General features: G+C 41.2%; 1 protein-coding gene across 1 annotated transcript in view; it reads left to right on the top strand.

Annotated features, from left to right (window-relative positions):
• The window catches only part of LOC140212486 (cadherin-6-like), a 194,867-nt gene that overhangs the window by 153,838 nt on the left and 22,149 nt on the right, over positions 1 to 18,880 (top strand). The window contains exons 8-9 of the mRNA XM_072283350.1: positions 11,878 to 12,014; positions 14,921 to 15,048. Coding sequence (XP_072139451.1) covers positions 11,878 to 12,014; positions 14,921 to 15,048 — 265 coding nt within the window. The remainder of the gene's footprint in view (positions 1 to 11,877; positions 12,015 to 14,920; positions 15,049 to 18,880) is intronic.

Here is an 18,880-nt window from a genome sequence, read left to right as displayed (position 1 = left end):
TCCAGAGGTGAGTCTTGTCTTATTATGTTGTGGCTGACACTTAGCTGAAAGTGTCTTTAAATTACATCATGTACTTATAGCACATTACCTCAAACATGAATGTAATAACTGAATTGAGTCCAATTCACATTGACTGGAGCCACACCAGCTCTACTAAAATTCTTCATCATGAAGACATTTTTCTTCAACAGATTTTGTATGGATCATTTTTATTGGGTAAAGCTCCCCTGGTGTGTTATTTCACCACGATGTTTCACACATTATATTAAATTCCTTCTGCGGTGTTTCTCTGCAATGGAGAATTCACACCACGGTCTTAAACCAATGTGCTAATAATGTATTGAAATTAAAACACAACTTTTGTATCTTGTCACAGGGTAATTTAAAAATGTTATTTACAATTCACTAAAACATTATTTCACATTAAATGGCATGTTAATCAATGCTACAGATTTTCTGAATACATTGTGCTTTAGTCTTACATTGAGTCAAGCACTCAAAAAGTACTTTGGTGGAAATTTATCAAGCTGCCAGCTCCTTACTTGTCAATGAACGTTTCTTTCCTCAGGGGACAGCTTTGCTAAATTTGAAATCTTGTAATAATAATAGAACTCAATATTGTTTCTTGAATTTTTAATTTAAAGGGATAAGAAGTCCAAATACTTAGTGGGGCAGAAATGTGCATGTCAAATTCTGTTTTCAAAATTTCAAAAGCAGAGTACAGAATATAGGCAAATTATTTGACTAAATTCATTATTTGTTGGGATACATACAAAACCAGCATTTATTGTCCATCCCATATTATGTTAGATGAGCTGCTTTCTTTCTTGTGAAGGTAATCCCACAGTAACACAGAGTAGAAATAGCTACAGTTGTAGTCTTTGTAATGCCAACAGGGCATTGAAACTTTGGATATGTACAACAAATTTTTAGGAATGGCTTTGGAAATGGTAAGGTATTGGTCAAGCAAACAGGGACCCTTTCTTCTACAAATGAGAAGTCAGGAGGATGTTTGGTTTGATATTTTTTACAATGATGTAAGGGTTAGACAGGGTAGATCTAAGGAAGAAATTTCCACCTGATGGTGGAGACCATAATTACATGATAGCTATTAATAAATCAAGTATAAATTAAGGAGCATGATCCTGACATGTGAATTATGATGTATTAGTCACATAATTTGAGGACTGATAGTCTAGCCTGATCACATCAGGGATGACACCCATCATCCAGGCCATGCTCTCTTCTCAACACAAAATAATCTGTAGATGCTGGGATCAAAACAACACTCACAACATGCTGGAGGAACTCAGCAGGTCGGGCAGCATCCATGGAAATGACGACTCGACATTTTGGGCCGGAACCCTTCGTCAGGACTTCGTTCGTGTCCTGACGAAGGATTCCGGCCCGAAACATCGACTCATCGTTTCCATGGATGCTGTCCGACCTGCTGAGTTCCTCCAGCGTGTTGTGAGTCATGCTCTCGTCTCATTACTGTACTACCACTGGGCAGGAGGCAAAGGGGCTTAGGTCCCTCAGCACCAGGTTCAGTTACCCTGCAACCACCAGGCTCCTGAACCACCATGGATAACTTCACTCACCTCAATGCTGAACTGACCTCAGTACCTATAGACTCACTCTCAAGGACGCTACAGCTCGGTCTCAGTACTATTTATTTATTTTTTTAAATTTATTATTTGCACAATTAGCCCTCTTTTGCACATTGGATGTTTGTCAGTCTTTGTTATTAGAATCAGGTTTAATATCACTGGCATTTGTTGTCTTTGTGGCAGCAGTAAATGCAATACATAATGATATCAAAAACCTGTGGATTACTGTAAGTATATAATATATATATGTAAAATAGTTAAATTAAATAAATGGTGCAAAAATATAAATAAAAAAGTTGTGAGGTCTTTATGATTCAATGTCCTTTCAGAAATCGGATGACAGAGGGGAAGAAGCTGTTTGTGAATTATTGAGTGTGTGCCTTCTGACTTCTGTACCTCCTTCCTAATGGTAGCAATGAGAAGAAAGCATGACTTGGGTGATGGGGGTCCTTAATGATGGACACTGCCATTTTGAGGCATCGCTCCTCGAAGATGTCCTGGATACTATGGAAGCTAGTGCCCATGATGGAGCTGACAAAATTTACAACTCTCTGCAGATTATTTCGATCTTGTGCAATAGCCGTTCCTCATACCAGATGGTGATGCAGCCAGTTAGAATGCTCTTCACAGCACATCTGTAGAAATTTACGAGTGTCTTTGGTGATATACCAAATCTCCTCAAACTCCTAATAGGATATAGCCACTGTCATGCCTTCTCTGTAGCTGCATCAATATATCAGGTCCCGGTTAGTTGCTCTGAGATATTTTCACCCAGTAACTTGAAATTGCTCACTCTTTCCAATTCTGAACCCTCTCAGAGGATTGGTGTGCATTCCCTCTTCTTAGCCTTTCTATGTATAGTTATTCACAAATTCTATTGTACATCTTAATTTTCTTTTAAATGACCAGAAGAAAATGAATCTGAAGGAAGGACATAATATCATAAATGTCCTATGAAAATAATTTTACATTGAACTTTGAGAATCAGTGTTAATGCGGCTTAATCATTACTTGAACTGAGCCGAGTGTTGTATCCTGGTCTTGGCAAACCTTTCTTAGAGGCTTATTGCATGGAAGCTGAGTAGTTTACCTGAAAGTAGAATTCAGGGTGGAACACTGGCAGACAAGCCCAAATGTTGGTGAACAGAGTTAGACTTATATTTGTTGCCCCCAGCTCCCGTCACATGTGAACTGCTCCAGCAAATTTCTGCTGCCAAAACAAATTAACATCAGTAACCTGCTGTATCATCACTTTCATTGTTTTTCTCCTTGTTTATTTCCCTCCCTGTAACTACGTCAGCCTTGTATGTTTAAGAGATCCCTGTCCCACATTACTGATCTTCTTCATCATCAGCAGACTGAAGTGATCCACTTCAGCTAAGATCCTGAGCTCTGGAGTTCTCTCCCAAAACTTGTTCTTTAAAACCTGCCTCTTTGGCCTAAAGCTTTACTATCAGTACTAATATCTGTTTATGTGACTATGACAGATTTTTTTTGATAATCTCCTGTAAAGAGCTTTTGACTGATCTGCCTATATTTTGAATTTGATGGAAGTGCTATATAAAGGTAAGCTGTCGTTGTCCTGCTTCGCTCAGCCTAAAGCACAATGTGAAACAGGTCTATCTACTCTGCTGGCACTTGGCTCTGGTGGGTGAACATAGAAACATAGAAAACCTACAGCACAATACAGACCCTTCGGCCCACAAAACTGTGCTGAAGATGTCCTTACCTTAGTGTCACATACCCCGTGACCGGGGTTAAGAAACCAGCAGAGATGGAAAACACTTTGGAGTCTCGTATTGCTATAAACTACTGATATTTATTAGTAACTACGCAATATAGTAATATAAATGTAAATAAATCAAACAGGTTAGCAATGATTATACATAAAAGTAAGTGTGGAATATATATATGTATGAAAAAACCAAGCTTCTTTAAGTCTAGGGGTAAAAAGATAGAGTCTTCCGATGTTGAGTAAAGTTCAGTTCAGTTCAGTTCATGGTATTTAGTTGAATAGTGATGGAGAGAGAGAGAGAGAGAGTGAGAGTTGAGTCTTCAGGTGAGCTGATGCCGTCGATCTTCTCGTCGTCCTCCGAAATCCTTTACAAGTCACCGACTGTGACTTTAACCAGGGGGACCGGTCTTCTGTGGTGGAGCTATCACCCAGGTGAGGGTGGACACGTAGACAACTCTCCACCAGTCAACCCCTTCTTCACCGATGGAATAGCAATTTGGATCAATCCGCCTGATCGATCCTCCGAAACCCACTTTCTCTGCAGGCACAACTATGCTCATTCAGTGTCCAGATCATGTGTCCTGAGGTCTGTATCATCTGACCTCCCATTTACTTCACCAGGCTGAGCATCACCTGTCATTCAAAGAGCCCCTCCCTCCTTTGTCTGTAAAGGAGTGCACAAGCAGGCAACCTGTCCTTGGAAGTAACATCAACAACCTGCTGAAAATCATAACATTGAGTGTCCATTAATTAACACCGCCTTCGGTCACCACAGCAACCTTCGAGCTGCTCGGTGCTGTCTCCAACTCCAAACTCAGTAAAAATCCAAAGTTACTTCCAATACCTTAAAGTGACAGTCCAACTGTTAATCTTCCTCTCTCTCTCTCTCTTTTCAAAAGCAACATATCGGTGGTAAATAACTCTGTCTCTCTCTCCTTTCCAAACAAACCATCAATGATAAATGTCTCTCTCCAGACAGTTAATAGGGGCACTCCTGGATCCCCTCACACTTAGAAATTCCCTAGGGTTACCTATAGCCCTCTATTTTTCTAAGCTCCATGTACCTATCCAGGAGTCTCTTAGAAGAACCTATTGTATCCACCTCCACCACTGTCACTGGCAGCCCATTCCATGCATTCACCACTCTCTGCATAAAAAAAACTCACCCCTGACATCTCCTCTGTACCTCCTTCCAAGCACCTTAAAACCGTGACCTCTTGTGTTAGCCGTTTCAGCCCTAGGAAAAAGCCTCTGACTATCCACACGATCAATCATCTTATATGCTTCTATCAGGTCACCTCTCATCCTCCGTCACTCCAAAGAGAAAAGGCCGAGTTCACTCAATCTATTCTCATGAGGCGTGCTTCCCAATCCAAGCAACATCCTTGTAAACCTCCTCTGCACCCTTTGTATGGTTTCCACACCTTAGCAATCCAATTCTACATATTCATCTAACCACCTTGAAGAAATATCTGTTCAAAACCATTCTGATCCATCAATCTGGCAGTATGGGTGAATCAGAAATGAAAAGCAACTATAGGGTGACACTATTAATGCAGGCAACTGCAAGGTAACAGGAGTTGGCTGAATCGTGATGGACATTTAGTCATACAACACCAGTAGTGTGGTAGCAAAAAAATACCTACATTATAACACAAGCTCCAAGGAGCTACGTGTCATAACTGTGCAATTTCCACAGCATATCTTGTCAGGATAAAACAGGAATCAAGATCGGAATAATAATAGAAAATTGCTTTGCAACATGAAGTGCTACAATCAGGGCCAGATGCAACTTCTATTTTGTGCTTACTGAAAGCATGAGAGGGGAGGACCTTTTCAGCTGACTTTTAAAATACCACCTTGTACTTTAACAATCTTGCTCCCTGTTCTGAAATCTGCGGCAGCAACTCCCAACAGGCTGGCCAGATTGTGGTCACTGAAGTTTATATCAGTAACTTGCCACGATTGCAAACGTCACTCTTTCTGTGGGAATTATACATGTTGACAAGTATGATTCACACATTGCGGCTGGTACAATCACTGGAAGCAATTAGTTGGAGGATGCTCAGGCAAGATTCCGCAGGTGCTGGGAACTCGCAAGAAAACCAAGAAATTTCAGTCAGGGAGCATAGGGAGAGAGAAGACAAGGCAAATCGATGATCTGTAGTCGGAGTTGGAAAGAAAGTGACTTGCAGGCAGCATAGTGGATAGCACAATGCTTTACAGAACCAGCGACCCAGGTTCAATTCCCACTGCTGCCCGTAAGGAGTTTGTATGTTCTCCCCGTGACCGTGTGGGAGAGCACAAAACTGGGTGCTCCGAGTTCCTCCCACAGTCCACAGTCGTTGGATGTATCAGTTGGTAGATTAATTGTTCATTGTAAATTGTGCCGTGATTAGGCTAGGATTAAATCGAGGGATTGCTGGCCAGCATGCCTCGAAGGGCCAATTCCACGCTGCATCTCAATAAGTAAATAAATATTAGGTAATAACAGTGGTCAGATACATGCAGCAACAAATACAGAAAATATTTAAGGTCAAAGCACGACATCAGGACTGCGGAACTTTACAAAGAGTTTAAAGCAGAAAGAAAATACTGAAGGAAGTGTTTATATAAAAACATGCTTTTCTCTGGACTCTCGCCATGTGGCAATGTCACCAAAGATTTATAAGTTAGCTCATAAATAATGAAGGTGGTGCCAGATTGGTGAGTCCTGTCCTCAAAAGAATTTTGAAAGTGGTAAACATCACGATAAAATCTATCACCCAGATTTTCAGGATGATTAGAAACGATCCTTTTCCCACGAAAGATTTTTTTTGTTGAGTTAATGATAGGACACTAAACTTCCCTTTCTGGGACATTTCATGGTCTTGTAGCAGGCAAACAGGATGAAGGTAGTACAATGAAAGATGGAAACGGGAGGGTTGGAGGAGAGAAGAGGGGTGGTGGGTGGGGTTTGCATCAGCCAACCCAAATATTTGTGTATGGAATTTTTGGATCGTTCAATGAACAATGATTAGAGAATGGTTTAGGAGCTTGCAGAGAGCTGTGTGTAGAACATTTCAGCTTCAGTGATGGATGGTGCAAATTGAATCCAAACTTATCCAGAGTTAATTACTACAGAAAATTTAAATTTGAAGTGGTAATTTGCAAGGGAAGGATGCACAAAATTGAATGCCTGGATAGAGTTACAGAAAAATATTCATGAGAATGTTATAGGTATGGCTGAGGGTTAGGACCATGTAGGCTACAAAGCATTCATGTACGCTAGCTTGCTGTATTTAGTCTTCAGTAATTTCATTTAACTCCTTGTGTAATATTATTTATAGTAATCACATCTATATTATTGTTATATCTATATCACATTATTATCTATATACATATCTATATTATTTCACTTAATTTATCTCCTCTGTTATAATAAACTCTGGGTTTACTCCTCTTGTGAGTCTTGTCTAGTTTTACCCTGTCTGGAGAGATTTAGGCTTATCTCAGAGGATAGGTGTAAGGGACAACAGCTGACAACCTTTCATGTTATCTCAAAGTAATTTCTAGCCAGAAAATTTCTTCAGCTATATAGTTACTCTTGTTCAGAAAGAAACAGGTCATACTATATAGAGTCATATATACCATGCGACCATAAAAGCAGAATTAGGGGATTCAGACCAAAGATCCTACTCCGCCATTCCATCACGGCTGATTTATTTTCCCTCTCAACCCCACTCTCCTGCCTTCTCCACAAAACCGTTGATGCCCTGACTACTCAAGAACCTACCGACCTCCACTTTAAATGTACAAAAGGCTTGGCCTCCACAGCTGTTGGTGGCAATTAATTCCACAGATTCATCACCCTATGGCTAAAGAAACTCTTCCTCATTTCTGTTCTAAAGGGATGTCCCTCTGGTTCTGGACTCCCCCACTATAGGAAACATCCCCTCCACATCCACTCTATTTAGGCCTTTCAATATTCGATGGGGAGGCATAGACAGGTATCAGCCCACACTGGCATAAACTGGAACTCAAAGCTCCAAATCCTGACCACTGTGAGACTGGGAGCACACTCTGCTTGTATGTTTATTTTTGCTGAATACGTGGCTGACATCAGGACAAGGGTGGCACAGTTGTGTAGAGGTTAGCAGAAAGCTCTTACAGTGCAAGCAACGCCGGTCTTGCATCCAAAAACAAGAATTTAATCATTGCTGCTAACCTGCTTTTGATAGCAAGGAACAAGTATTGACACCAGAGATAACAAAAGGTTCCTCTGCTTCAAAATTATGGCATTTACTGTTTATATCAGAATCAGGTTTATTATCACTTGACATTATGTTGCAAGATTTGATGCTTTGCAGCAGCAGTACAGAGCAATACATTAAAAAAACTATAAGTTACAATATATAGGCATCCGTTAGTCTCATGAGATTTGCGGCTTGGAAGGTTTCCAGGGCTCAAGCCTGGGCAAGGTCGTATGGAAGACCGGCAGTTGCCCATGCTGCAAGTCTCCCCTCTCCATGCCACGATGTTGTCCAAGGGAAGGGCATGAGGGCCGATACAGCTTGGCACCGGTGTCGTCGCAGAGCAATGTGTGGTTAAGTGCCTTGCTCAAGGGCACAACACGCTGCCTCAGCTGAGGCTCGAACTAGTGACCTTCAGATCACTAGACCGTCGCCTTAACCACTTGGCCACGTGACAACACTAAGTGACAATAAGAAATATATTTAAAAGCTAGTGCAAAAAGAGAGCAAAACAATAGGTAGTGTTCAAGGTTTAGTGGTCCTTTCAGAAATCTGATGGCGGAGGGGAAGAAGTTGTTTCAGAAATGTTGTGTGTGTGTGTGTGTGTACCTCCTCCCTGATGGTAGTAATGAGAAGAGGGCATGTCCTGGATGATGAAGGTTCTTAACAATGGATGTCACCTTTCTGAGGTGTTGCCTTCTGAAGATGTCCTTGATGGTGGAGAGGATAGTGTCCATGACGGAGCAGCCTACCGAAGAGAGCATGCGGGGGTCTTAGTTTTAAAGATAGCGGCTTGGACTATATAACATCGTTCTGGCATAGAACTGAGGTTTCATCCTCAGATCACAAATGAGAACAAGTGCACTGCACGGTGAACCATCAAAGGTTAAAAATGTAAGGTCTTAAGCCCAGAAAGAGGAAATGTTAAAACAAAAGGGATAGGTAGCTGGCAGATGAGATTAAGTGACAAATGGCTTTTCATGCAATCTACTTTCTGCATTTATCTTTGCAGAATAATGTCCATAATACATTCAAATTGGTCACTTATTTCATTGTACAATCCTCTGCTGGCTTTCAAGTAGAGATTCTAATTTCGAAATACCCATTGTCTTAATGATACGTTACATGCAACATCATTTGGTGGCATATAAATCAGATTTCCCAAGTTAATCTGATCACAGACCAGCTATGTTCCTAATGTTTGCCTTGAGATTCTGACGTAAAATTGAACTCCCTTTCACTGTGCTACAGTAATCCCTGTCGATCCTTTCTAATGCTTGCTCAGTCCCTTGTTCCTTGAGCTTTTTGGTCAATCTTCCACCATTCTCCTTGTTATTCATGTCTTCCTTCTGTTCCTCAACATGTCCTATCCTACCATGAAGGCATTTATTTAATAACCACCAGTCTGCATGAGCTGGTGGAACTGAAGCCTCCTCATGTTTGGCCTGTGCTGGTTTTCCTGAAATCGGCTGCAAAGCAAACTTATTTCTCAAGAAGTTTTGTTTTATTTCAATATTTTTATGGGGAGAACATAACATGAAAAATTGTGGGATTTCAGTGTAATTTATTTTACCAGATCAACTACCCATCAGATATTTGGAAAAGTTCGGATAACTACTATTCGTCATAAAGGCAGAAAATGCTTGAAATATTTGGCAAGTTGAGCAGCACTTGTGGATAGAAATTTTCTGATGCAATCCATTGATATGAGGCTTAAGCCTGTATCTCTCTGCACAGATGCTGAGTGACCTGCTGTCTAATTAGAAATAGAGAAGTATACAACATGGAAGCAAGCAAGTTAACCCATCACGCCTCACTGGCCATCAACCCTACACTAATCCCACTTAGTTTTACACCCCACATAACCATAATGTTCAGTCAGATTCTCCCATTCACCTACACACTGGGGACAACTTACAGCAGCTAATTAACCTTCTAACACATAGCTTTAGCATTTGGGATGGCACCCAGAATAAACCACATGGCCACAAAGAGAATTTGCTAGCTCCACACAGAGCTGGATTTGGGGTCAGGATTGAACTTGGATTGCTGGAGCATTTGTAGTAGTTTGCCTTTGACTTCTGAAAATGTCTTTGCCAAAGAAACTATTAAGACAGTGCATGGGAATGGTGTGACCAGAACACCCATCCCTTAATTTTTCCCTCATTGCTTCTAAAAATAATCTTTCCCACGCTTAACACTTCATTATTTATAGATATCTAGAGCACAGCTCACTCTCGGTACTTGCTGCATCCCCCTCTTTGTCACCACACGCTGGACTGCAGCCGTTCATAAATGTATGTTTCAACACCTATTATTTTATGATGAAAAACATATCATTTCTGTTACTGATTTTCTCCCCTTCCTTCATGCCTTGCACTTAAAGTGATGATTCCTTGCTGTGCTGCAGTTCCTGGGGAGCTTCCTAACTCAAGTACTCATTTATTTAAGTGAGCCTTGAAATCCCTTCAAGGTTTATTATAACACAGGCAGAAAATCCACACATGGTCTTTTCTTGACTCAATTTCCACATACATATGCATCTGAATAGTGACTGGGAGCAGAACTTGTTTGATGTAACATTAACTAATGCATTGGTGCGAATGCTGATGAGTACCCAAACCTCCATCCCAGCTGAGACAGGCGAACTCAGTATGGATTAGTATATTGGAAATTCTTGGTGATGCAAAAATCTGACGAAATTTTTGCATTACAAAGAATTTCAGGGGAAATACCTTGTTCAGTAGAGCAGGGTACTGCACTTTTAATCCATTTTATTACATGTACGCATGTACCGAGGGCACTGCGTTGAGACAGTTGCAGGACCATAATTATTTACGTGATAAGTCCACAGTCTTGATTTAAATCCATAGACATAGGAGCAGAATTAGGCCACATGATCGTGGCCAATTTACTTTCCCTCTACCGGGTGCCATGGTGACCATGACCCCATTACAGCTTGAGGCGGCGGAGTTCAGAGATCAATTCTGTTGTGATCGATCAGGAGTCTCTACTCCCTCCCCATGGAATGCGAGGGGTTTCCTCCCACAGTCCAAAGAGGTGGGATCATTACTGATTGTAAATTATCCCATGATCGGGTTAGCGTTAAAATGGGGTTGCTGGGGCGTCTCCGGTAGGAAAGGCCTACTCCATGCTGTATCACTAAATAAAGAAATAAACCCATTCTGTTGCCTTCTCCCTCTAACCTTTGGCATCCTTATTAATCAAGAACCTATCAACCTCCAGTTTAAATATACCAAATAACCTGGCCTCCATTTCATGCTGTGTCAATGAATTCCTCTGGCTAAATAACTTCCTCCTCATCTCTGTTCTAAGGGAACAGCCTTCTATTCAGTGTATGTGCCCTCTGGTCCTGAACTCTCCCACTATTGGAAACATCCTCTTCACGTTCACTTTATCTAGGCATTTCAATATTCAAAGGTTTCAATGAGTTTCCCGCATCACTCTTCTAAACTCCAGTGAGTAGAGACCCAGAGCCATCAAATACTCCTCCTACGTAATCCTTTTCATTCTCAGGATCATTCTCATTAACCTTCTCTCTACCCTCTCCAATTCGAGCACATCCTTTCTGAGATATGGGCTACAATACTACAAATGCATCAATACTACATGTACTACCAGGACATCTGACCAATACCCACATCACTGCAGAAGCATCTAACATATTGGGAAGCAGAATCATGAAAACAGAAAGAAAGTTCATCCCAGAGATGGTCTATGCTCAGAAACACCTTAGGGGCCATTTAAAGACCATGCTTAAGTTTCAGTGCCAGGGGCAGCTAAAAAGGCATGAAAAATAAATTCAGGATACCCAAGTGCTTTACATCGTAAAGTACTTTACATCAGTAAGGTAATTATGAAGTGTAATTGTTGGTGTAATATGGGAAATGGAGCAGCCAGTTTTCATAGGGCAAGCTCTAACAAGCAATATTGTAATAATTATCACATGATCTGTTTTAGTGTTGCTGTATGAGGGATAAAGATTGGCCAAGACACTGGCATAACTCCACTGCTGTTCTTCAGAATAATGCAATGGCACTTTGGCTGGCCTCAGTCTGATGTCTCATCTGAAATGTGGTACTTCCCAGAGCACTCCCTTAGCTCTGCACTTAAAGTTTTGGCAATAGTTGGAGAGTTATCCTGAGTAGGAAACAAGAAAAACACATGAAGTGGTGATGGAACAATTCAATCTGCAACAGTAGTCAAATATGTCCATTTTTGAAATTTGAAAAGTTTTAAGAAGTTGTAAGGATTTTTTACCACCTTTGATTTTTTTCAGTTATTCGATCGATCGCCACACTGATTTGGACAGGTACTTCAACATATACTCTATGAACGGATCAATTGTTACATTAAAACCACTTGACCGGGAAGAAACATCATGGCATAACATCACAGTAATAGCAACTGAGACAAGTAAGTGTGTGCCTTACTCTCACTTATCAAAGGTAGTTTTACACAGTTATTTTAGTTATTTTCTTGTCCAAACTGTGTCCTCTTTATTATGGGTGGGAGTTCCATGTTTTATGCAGAAAATTATAAAGTTTCCCAAAATTAATGTTTCTATGCTTAAATGTACAACTGTGAGGCCTGGCTAATTAGTTGGCTTATACCCTTTGCAGAAGAAACTATAATATTATGCAAGTGAGGTCATTTTGAGGACTACAAGGTGAAAAATCACAAATTTTGAATTGATATGTTTGTGGTTACAATTAGATTGAATATTGTTGTTTGCTGACGATTTTGGAAGTCTTGATGACAGTGAACTAGATTACACTAAATTGCAAAAAGACCTTGGTCAATTAGGGAGATGGACAGAGGAATGGCAAATGGCAAGGTTATGCATTTGGACATTCAAATCAGGATAACTGGTGAATGGCAGGGTACTAACAAGTATTCCGGAATAAAGGGAGCTGGGACTACAAGTACACTGTTTACTGAAATGGCCACACAAGTAGACAAGGTGCTGAAGAAGACACTTAGCATGCTGTCCTTCAGCCAGGGCCTCAAGGAGTAGGGACATTATGTTGTTATACAAGTCAATGTCTCTCCTTTGAGGCAGCATTTGGCATATTGTGTACAGTTTAGTCACCCTGTTATAGAAAGGACATTGCCAAGCTGGAGAGAGTACAGAAGAAAGTAACAAAGATGCTACCTGGACTAGAGGATCTAAGTTATGGGCAGAGGATGTTGAGTCTTTATTTCTTGGAGCATAGGAGAATGAGGGGAGATCTCATAGAAATTTATGAAATCACAAGGTGTATAGATAAGGTGGATGATCATAGTCTTCTCCCCAGGGTTGGGAGCCCAAAACGAGAGGGTGCAGATACAAGATTAAAGGGAAGAGATTTAAAAGAGACCTGAGAAGTAACTTTGTTACACAGAGAGTAGTGAGTACCTGGAATGAGCTGCCAGAGGAAATGTTTGAGGTAGAAGTAATTGCAACATTTAAGAGACATTTGGGCAGTATATGGAGGGGAGGGGCTTGGAGGGATACGGACCAAACATGGGCAATTGGGACTAGCATGGAGAACGCTATGGCTGCACAGATCAGTTAGACCAAAGGACCTGTTTCTCTTCTGTGTTACTGAATGACTCTCGGTTGGCATCACTGCAGGGTACTTAATAACAAAAAAAGATCCATTTTACCCACAAGGCTTGTGGGCTGGGTGTTCAGCTTTGGTGACTGGCAGTGAATGCATGCACATGTATTGGCTGCCACCTGGAACGAAAGTGGAGGGGAGAATAACTGGTGGCCATCTGTTACAGCTGCTATTTTAGGTGAATTTAAACTGAAATACAATATAGTGACATTTTCTCATCCAGACTTACTACTGAAGAATCTGTCTTGCCACTTGACTAGAGAGATACTTGGAAAAAGATAGTTGTTGCATCCATCAATATGATCATTTGATAGGAAGAATTAAGAATGTCATGAAACCTAATGCTCAGTGCACTGAGGATCCCTACAGTCCTCCAAGCTTCATTCCCCAAGAAGGAAGGGGATTTTTGCCTCTGATTGTACACTTCAACAGGGAATGTCATTCCATTAACAGCAGTCTCAGATGACGGAGGCAAATGCTGTTGGTTTAAGCTTTTGCCTCCACTGAAATCACCAGCAGACACAGTTTGAGGATACAGCTTGCAAACACGGCTGGAAATCACAGTGGGAGCACATACAGTACATCTGGACCAAGTCTCCTTTGCCCGGAGCTAAACTGAATTCCTAATTTGAACCATAGTCCCTAAACAGATAACATTTATATATTTATTTAGGGATACAGCACAGTAACTGGCCCTTCCAGCCCTACAAGACCGCAGCATCCAATTACACTCTTGTGACTAATTAACCTAGTAACCCTTTAGCGAGTGGGAAGAAACCCACAGGGTCACAAAGGAAAACCTACAATCTCCTTGGAGACAGTGACGGAACTGAACCTGGTCGCTGCCTCTGTAAATAGTGTTACGCTAACTGCCCCGCTTCCATGCCACCCCAACGTTTGGTCTCATTTTCAGTGTAAAAAATGGCTTAACTAAAGAACGTTTCATCACTGTGAGCATTTTCTGAACATCCACTTGATTCTTTTTTCACTCGGAAAAAGTGGAGTAGGAAGTGATTTGCTTGCATGTAGTATTGTTAAAAATTAAAAACTTTGGCGTTTACACATGACTTACTGTTATTCTCCAAGCAGTGCTGAATTTCATTAACCAGAGAAGGCACAAAGCTTTTTTATGTCCTGGGTTAGATGTTGGTTTTACTGGGAATTGTTCTTTTAAATGCAAATATTGGGATCTGTGCTATTCTTCAGCTCGCCACCCCCCCAACCCCCACCCCCCCAAACTCGGAGCACGGTTTCTGAGATAGTTCCTGAGTCTTCGGGTTATTATAAACCAAGCGTCCTTCATAGATCTCAACAGTCTCCTTGTAAGTGCTGGTATGAGCAACTGGGGCAGGGAAAATTATTCAATGGAGTGGGGCTGAAGACGTTGCTTTAGTTTGAATATAAGTTGGACTTTTTGGTCTCATGATGGAGCACCTTTGGGCTGTTTTGCTCTCTAGTAGTCTGATCTGGATGGATGTTATCTGCAGGTGTATGGAACACAAGCTGAGAGGTGGTTTTGGTCTGGTCAAACCGTCTTTAATCAACGTGGAAACAATGAGTCTCGAATGTTGCTTCTCAAGACAGTTGCCTCCAATGTAGTTTTGCTTCAATGGTTACACAATACAAGCACTAATAAGGATTTAAACTTGCCCTGCCAATTTCAACTGAACTGCAAGGTGAATCATATTTATTTATTGTATTTTTTTTACCTGCTTACAGTTACAGAAGAATCTAAACAAAGTAGCCGTGTACCTGTTCAAATCAAGGTTTTGGACGTCAATGACAATGCACCAGAATTTCCAAAGGTTTATGAAACGTTTGTATGTGAAAATGCAAAGGCTGGCCAGGTAAGCTGTTTTAATTACTTACATTTTATTTTATTTGCACAATTTGACAACTGGTGAACAGGAATACAATATAATAAGAGCAGGAGAAGGTCACTTAGCCTTGCCAAGTCTGCTGCACCTTTCAAGTCTTCATGGGGAATCTGCCCAATCCTTAACTTCTTCATTGCGTTGACTTTCCCTGAGTCCTCAGTTCCTTGATTTGAGAATAACTATTGTAACACTCAGGGCTATCGGCTCATGTTTGTCCAGGGGAAACTCCATCCGCCCACCAGACTGTGTCTCACGTTTTGCGTAGTTGCTGTGTAATGCACCCAGGTTCAAACTCACACCTCAAATATCAGACAGCACACAATGTATGACTTACAGATTACACTTTATAGATCTTACTGGAACTATGTAATTAATAAAGATACAATTCAAAAGGAAAGTAAAAGACGCCAAACTTATCAAAGTTCAACCCCTCGTGTACAACTGTTGGAGCTCAATGAACGGGGTCTTCTTTCCACCATGAGATCTCCTCCGACCCCCTCAACCCAACACCTGGGACCAACCACGGTGGTCGACCAGAACGCGTCCAGCACATCCTTCCTCTTCGGTTCTCCTCCCGAAAAGCCCACCAAACCACTCGGTTCCCAGCCATATGAGACAGAATATCAACCACAAAAAGAATAACATGGACACTCATTGGTTTGTTCCTTCCCTTAACAATAATATAACCCAAACAAGCAGGGAGAGAGAGAACTCCTTACATCGCAGTTATTATTACAGAAAAGCCATTTTATATAACATACAAAGAAGCCATTTTAGACACCTCAGCAGCCAGTGTAACCAAGACCCAGTTACACTATTTACAAAGTGTAATGGACATAGTAAAAATGGCCTTCACAAGAAAGTAGTCAGATATCTTGACACCCCCAAGCCACAGGTATTTGGATAGATAACTAAAAGAATGGCCAGAGAGGTGAATTTCAAAGAGCATACTAGAAGAAGAAAGGGAGATTTAAGGAAGTAACTTTGGATTGAGGATTTTGGCCACTAATTTTTGAGTGATCAAGTCCACAGGAGTGTGCCAATATTACCTGTTTGGACCTGCTCTGCTATCCAGTGTGATCATGGCTAATTCTGTGCCACATCCCTGTATTCTCTGTTATTTCTCATGACCAAGATTCCATCAGCCTCAGCTTTGAATGTACCCACTGACTAACCAGCCAAAGAGTTCCAACCATCTACAAGCACAAATTTCTACTCACCTTGGTCCATTATTCCAAGATCTGAGTTCTCTAGTTTGAGGGGAGAACATCTCAATCCACACCTCTTGAAAACTTGCAATTGACCAGGACTGCTTTGGTGGTGTCAAATCCCGGGGGTTACACCAGCATACACAATTGTTTCAGCAGCTGATAAGCTAAAGCAGAAGTGAAGAAGTGGGTGTCCTAGATTTCTTGCCAATCCATCAAGCTGCCTGTTCTCAGAAGTATTCACTACACTTCAATCTAGCTGTCCTGTCAACACACACACAATGCTGGAGGAACTCAACAGGCCAGGCAGCATCTATGGAAAAGAGTAAACAGTTGAGGTTTCAGGCTGAGACCTTTCTTCAGGACTGGAAATAAAAGATGAGAAGTTAGTAAGAAGGTGGGGTGAAGGGAGGAAGAAATCCATGGTGGCAGGTGATTGGTGAAACTGGGAGGGGGGAAAGATGAAGTAAAGAGCTGAGAAGTTGGTGAAAGGGATAAAGGGCTGGAGAAGGGGGGATCTGATAGGAGAGGATAGAAGACGATGGAAGAAAGGGAAGGAGGAGGTGATGGACAGGTAAAGAGACAAGGTGAGAGAGGGAAACAGGAATGGGGAATGGTGAAGAGGGGGCAATTACTAGAAGTTTGAGAAATCACCCCCTGGTGCTCCTTATACTTCCCTTTCTTCCACGGTCCATATTTTTCTATCAGGTTCCCCCTTTGCTAGCTCTTTATCCTTTGCACCAATCAACTTCTCAGCACTTTACTTCACCCCCACCCCCTCTCCCAGTTTCACCTATCTTCTGCCACCTTGTACTTCTTGTTCCCCTCCCCCCCCCAACCTTCTTACTCTGACTTCTCCTCTTTCTTTCCAGTCTTGATGATGGACCTCGACCTGAAACACCAGCTGTTTACTCTTTTCCATAGAAGTCAGCTGACCTGCTGAACTCCTCCATCATCTTGTGTGTGTTGCTTTGGATTTCCAACGTCTGCAGATTTTTTCCTAGCTGTACTATCATACCATTCAGTCTACACTCCATATTTCACATCCTTTTTAAAATCTGCCCTGTAGTGTAGGGAACTCCTTCCTGAAGCTGAAGATGGGTCCCAGTTAGATATCTCAGTCTAATCTTACCACATCATTAAAAGAAGTTCATTTGTTTTTAAGTAGATTTAAGTGGAACTATAATCCAACCAGATTTGTGTGTGAACACTGAGATAATAACAGTTTTATCTCTGTAATATAAAAGCAGATGGTCAGAATGATTGGCTGTATAGATACATTTTCCTTCACCTGTACAAAATGGTTGAAATTCTGCATATAACTACATGTTAGTGCCAAGTCTACTATAACCCAGCGTGTAATGCCCTCAAATTGAATTTCATAAAATCAGCTAAGTTAGCAGAAATTCAACATTTTCCCAAATTTTCCATTGTGGGATAGTTACAAGCAACATTGCAAAATTTTAAAAATCTATTTATTGTATATAATCCACTGATATGGCCAATCTGTATTGAACGTCTTAAACTGACCCTGCATTAAATCTGCATCTACCATTTTCTGCTGGCTCATTTCATACTCACACCACCCTCAGAGTGAAGTATTTCCCCCTCAGATCCCCTTAAATATTTCATCTTTCATCCTAAATTTATGATTAGATTAGATTCAACTTTACTGTCATTGTGCCGAATACAGATACAAAGCCAATGAAATGCAATTAGCATCTAACCAGAAATGCAAAGAATAGTGTTATTTATACAAAATAACTGAATAAAAATTAAGTGCTACAGCACACAAATATGAAAGTACTGAGACAGTACAATATGGATGCAATACTGCTTAACGCTGTGATGTGAGGTTCTGCAGGGTCACAGCCTCAGGGAAGAAGCTCTTCCTGTGCCTGCTGGTGCGGGAGCGGAGGCTCCTGTAGCACCTACCAGATGGGAGGAGAGTAAAAAGTCCATGGTTAGGGTGAGATGCATCGTTGATAATGCTTTTTGCCCTGCACAGGCAGCGTTTATGATGTCTAGTTTTAGTCTCACCTAACCTGATAGGTAAAAGCCTGTATGCATTCACTCTGTCTATACCTCTCATAATTTTGTACAATTAGATAGTACTCCTGGTGTATTGATCCCAGGATGATAAACAATGACAATCTCATGTCAAGACAGAGTTTGACTTTGAAATGTTGGTGGCATACCTGTGTGCTTGATTCACATATCTCCCTGGGGCACCAATGTTGACTGACAAGTTACAGCTATTCTATGCGACTACCCCAAAATGTGTACATCACATTATCACTCTCTAAAGTTGTCCTAAAATTCCATGAAATCTGTCATGCTGTTGACAAATACGTCCGTGTAAGATCCTACTCCACCAGCAAATGATTGCTAGACGTGTTACTGGGAAACTCAGCAGCTATTGGAAGAATACCAAGGGATATTTCCTCCCTACCTGCATCGCTGTACCAAACAGACTAGCTCCTGGGAAAAATCTGAACGGAAGTTTCCTGACAATGCAACAGTGCTGCCTAAAGTGATACCCAAGACCGTGAGTTCAAACTCCAGTATTCACCAGTATTTCTGGGTACACACTC

This window comes from Mobula birostris, chromosome 19, assembly GCF_030028105.1.
Source record: "Mobula birostris isolate sMobBir1 chromosome 19, sMobBir1.hap1, whole genome shotgun sequence".
Classification (NCBI taxonomy): Eukaryota; Metazoa; Chordata; class Chondrichthyes; order Myliobatiformes; family Myliobatidae; genus Mobula; species Mobula birostris.
The sequence above is the reverse complement of the archived record's forward strand: the minus strand, read 5'-3'. Positions and strand labels throughout refer to the sequence as shown.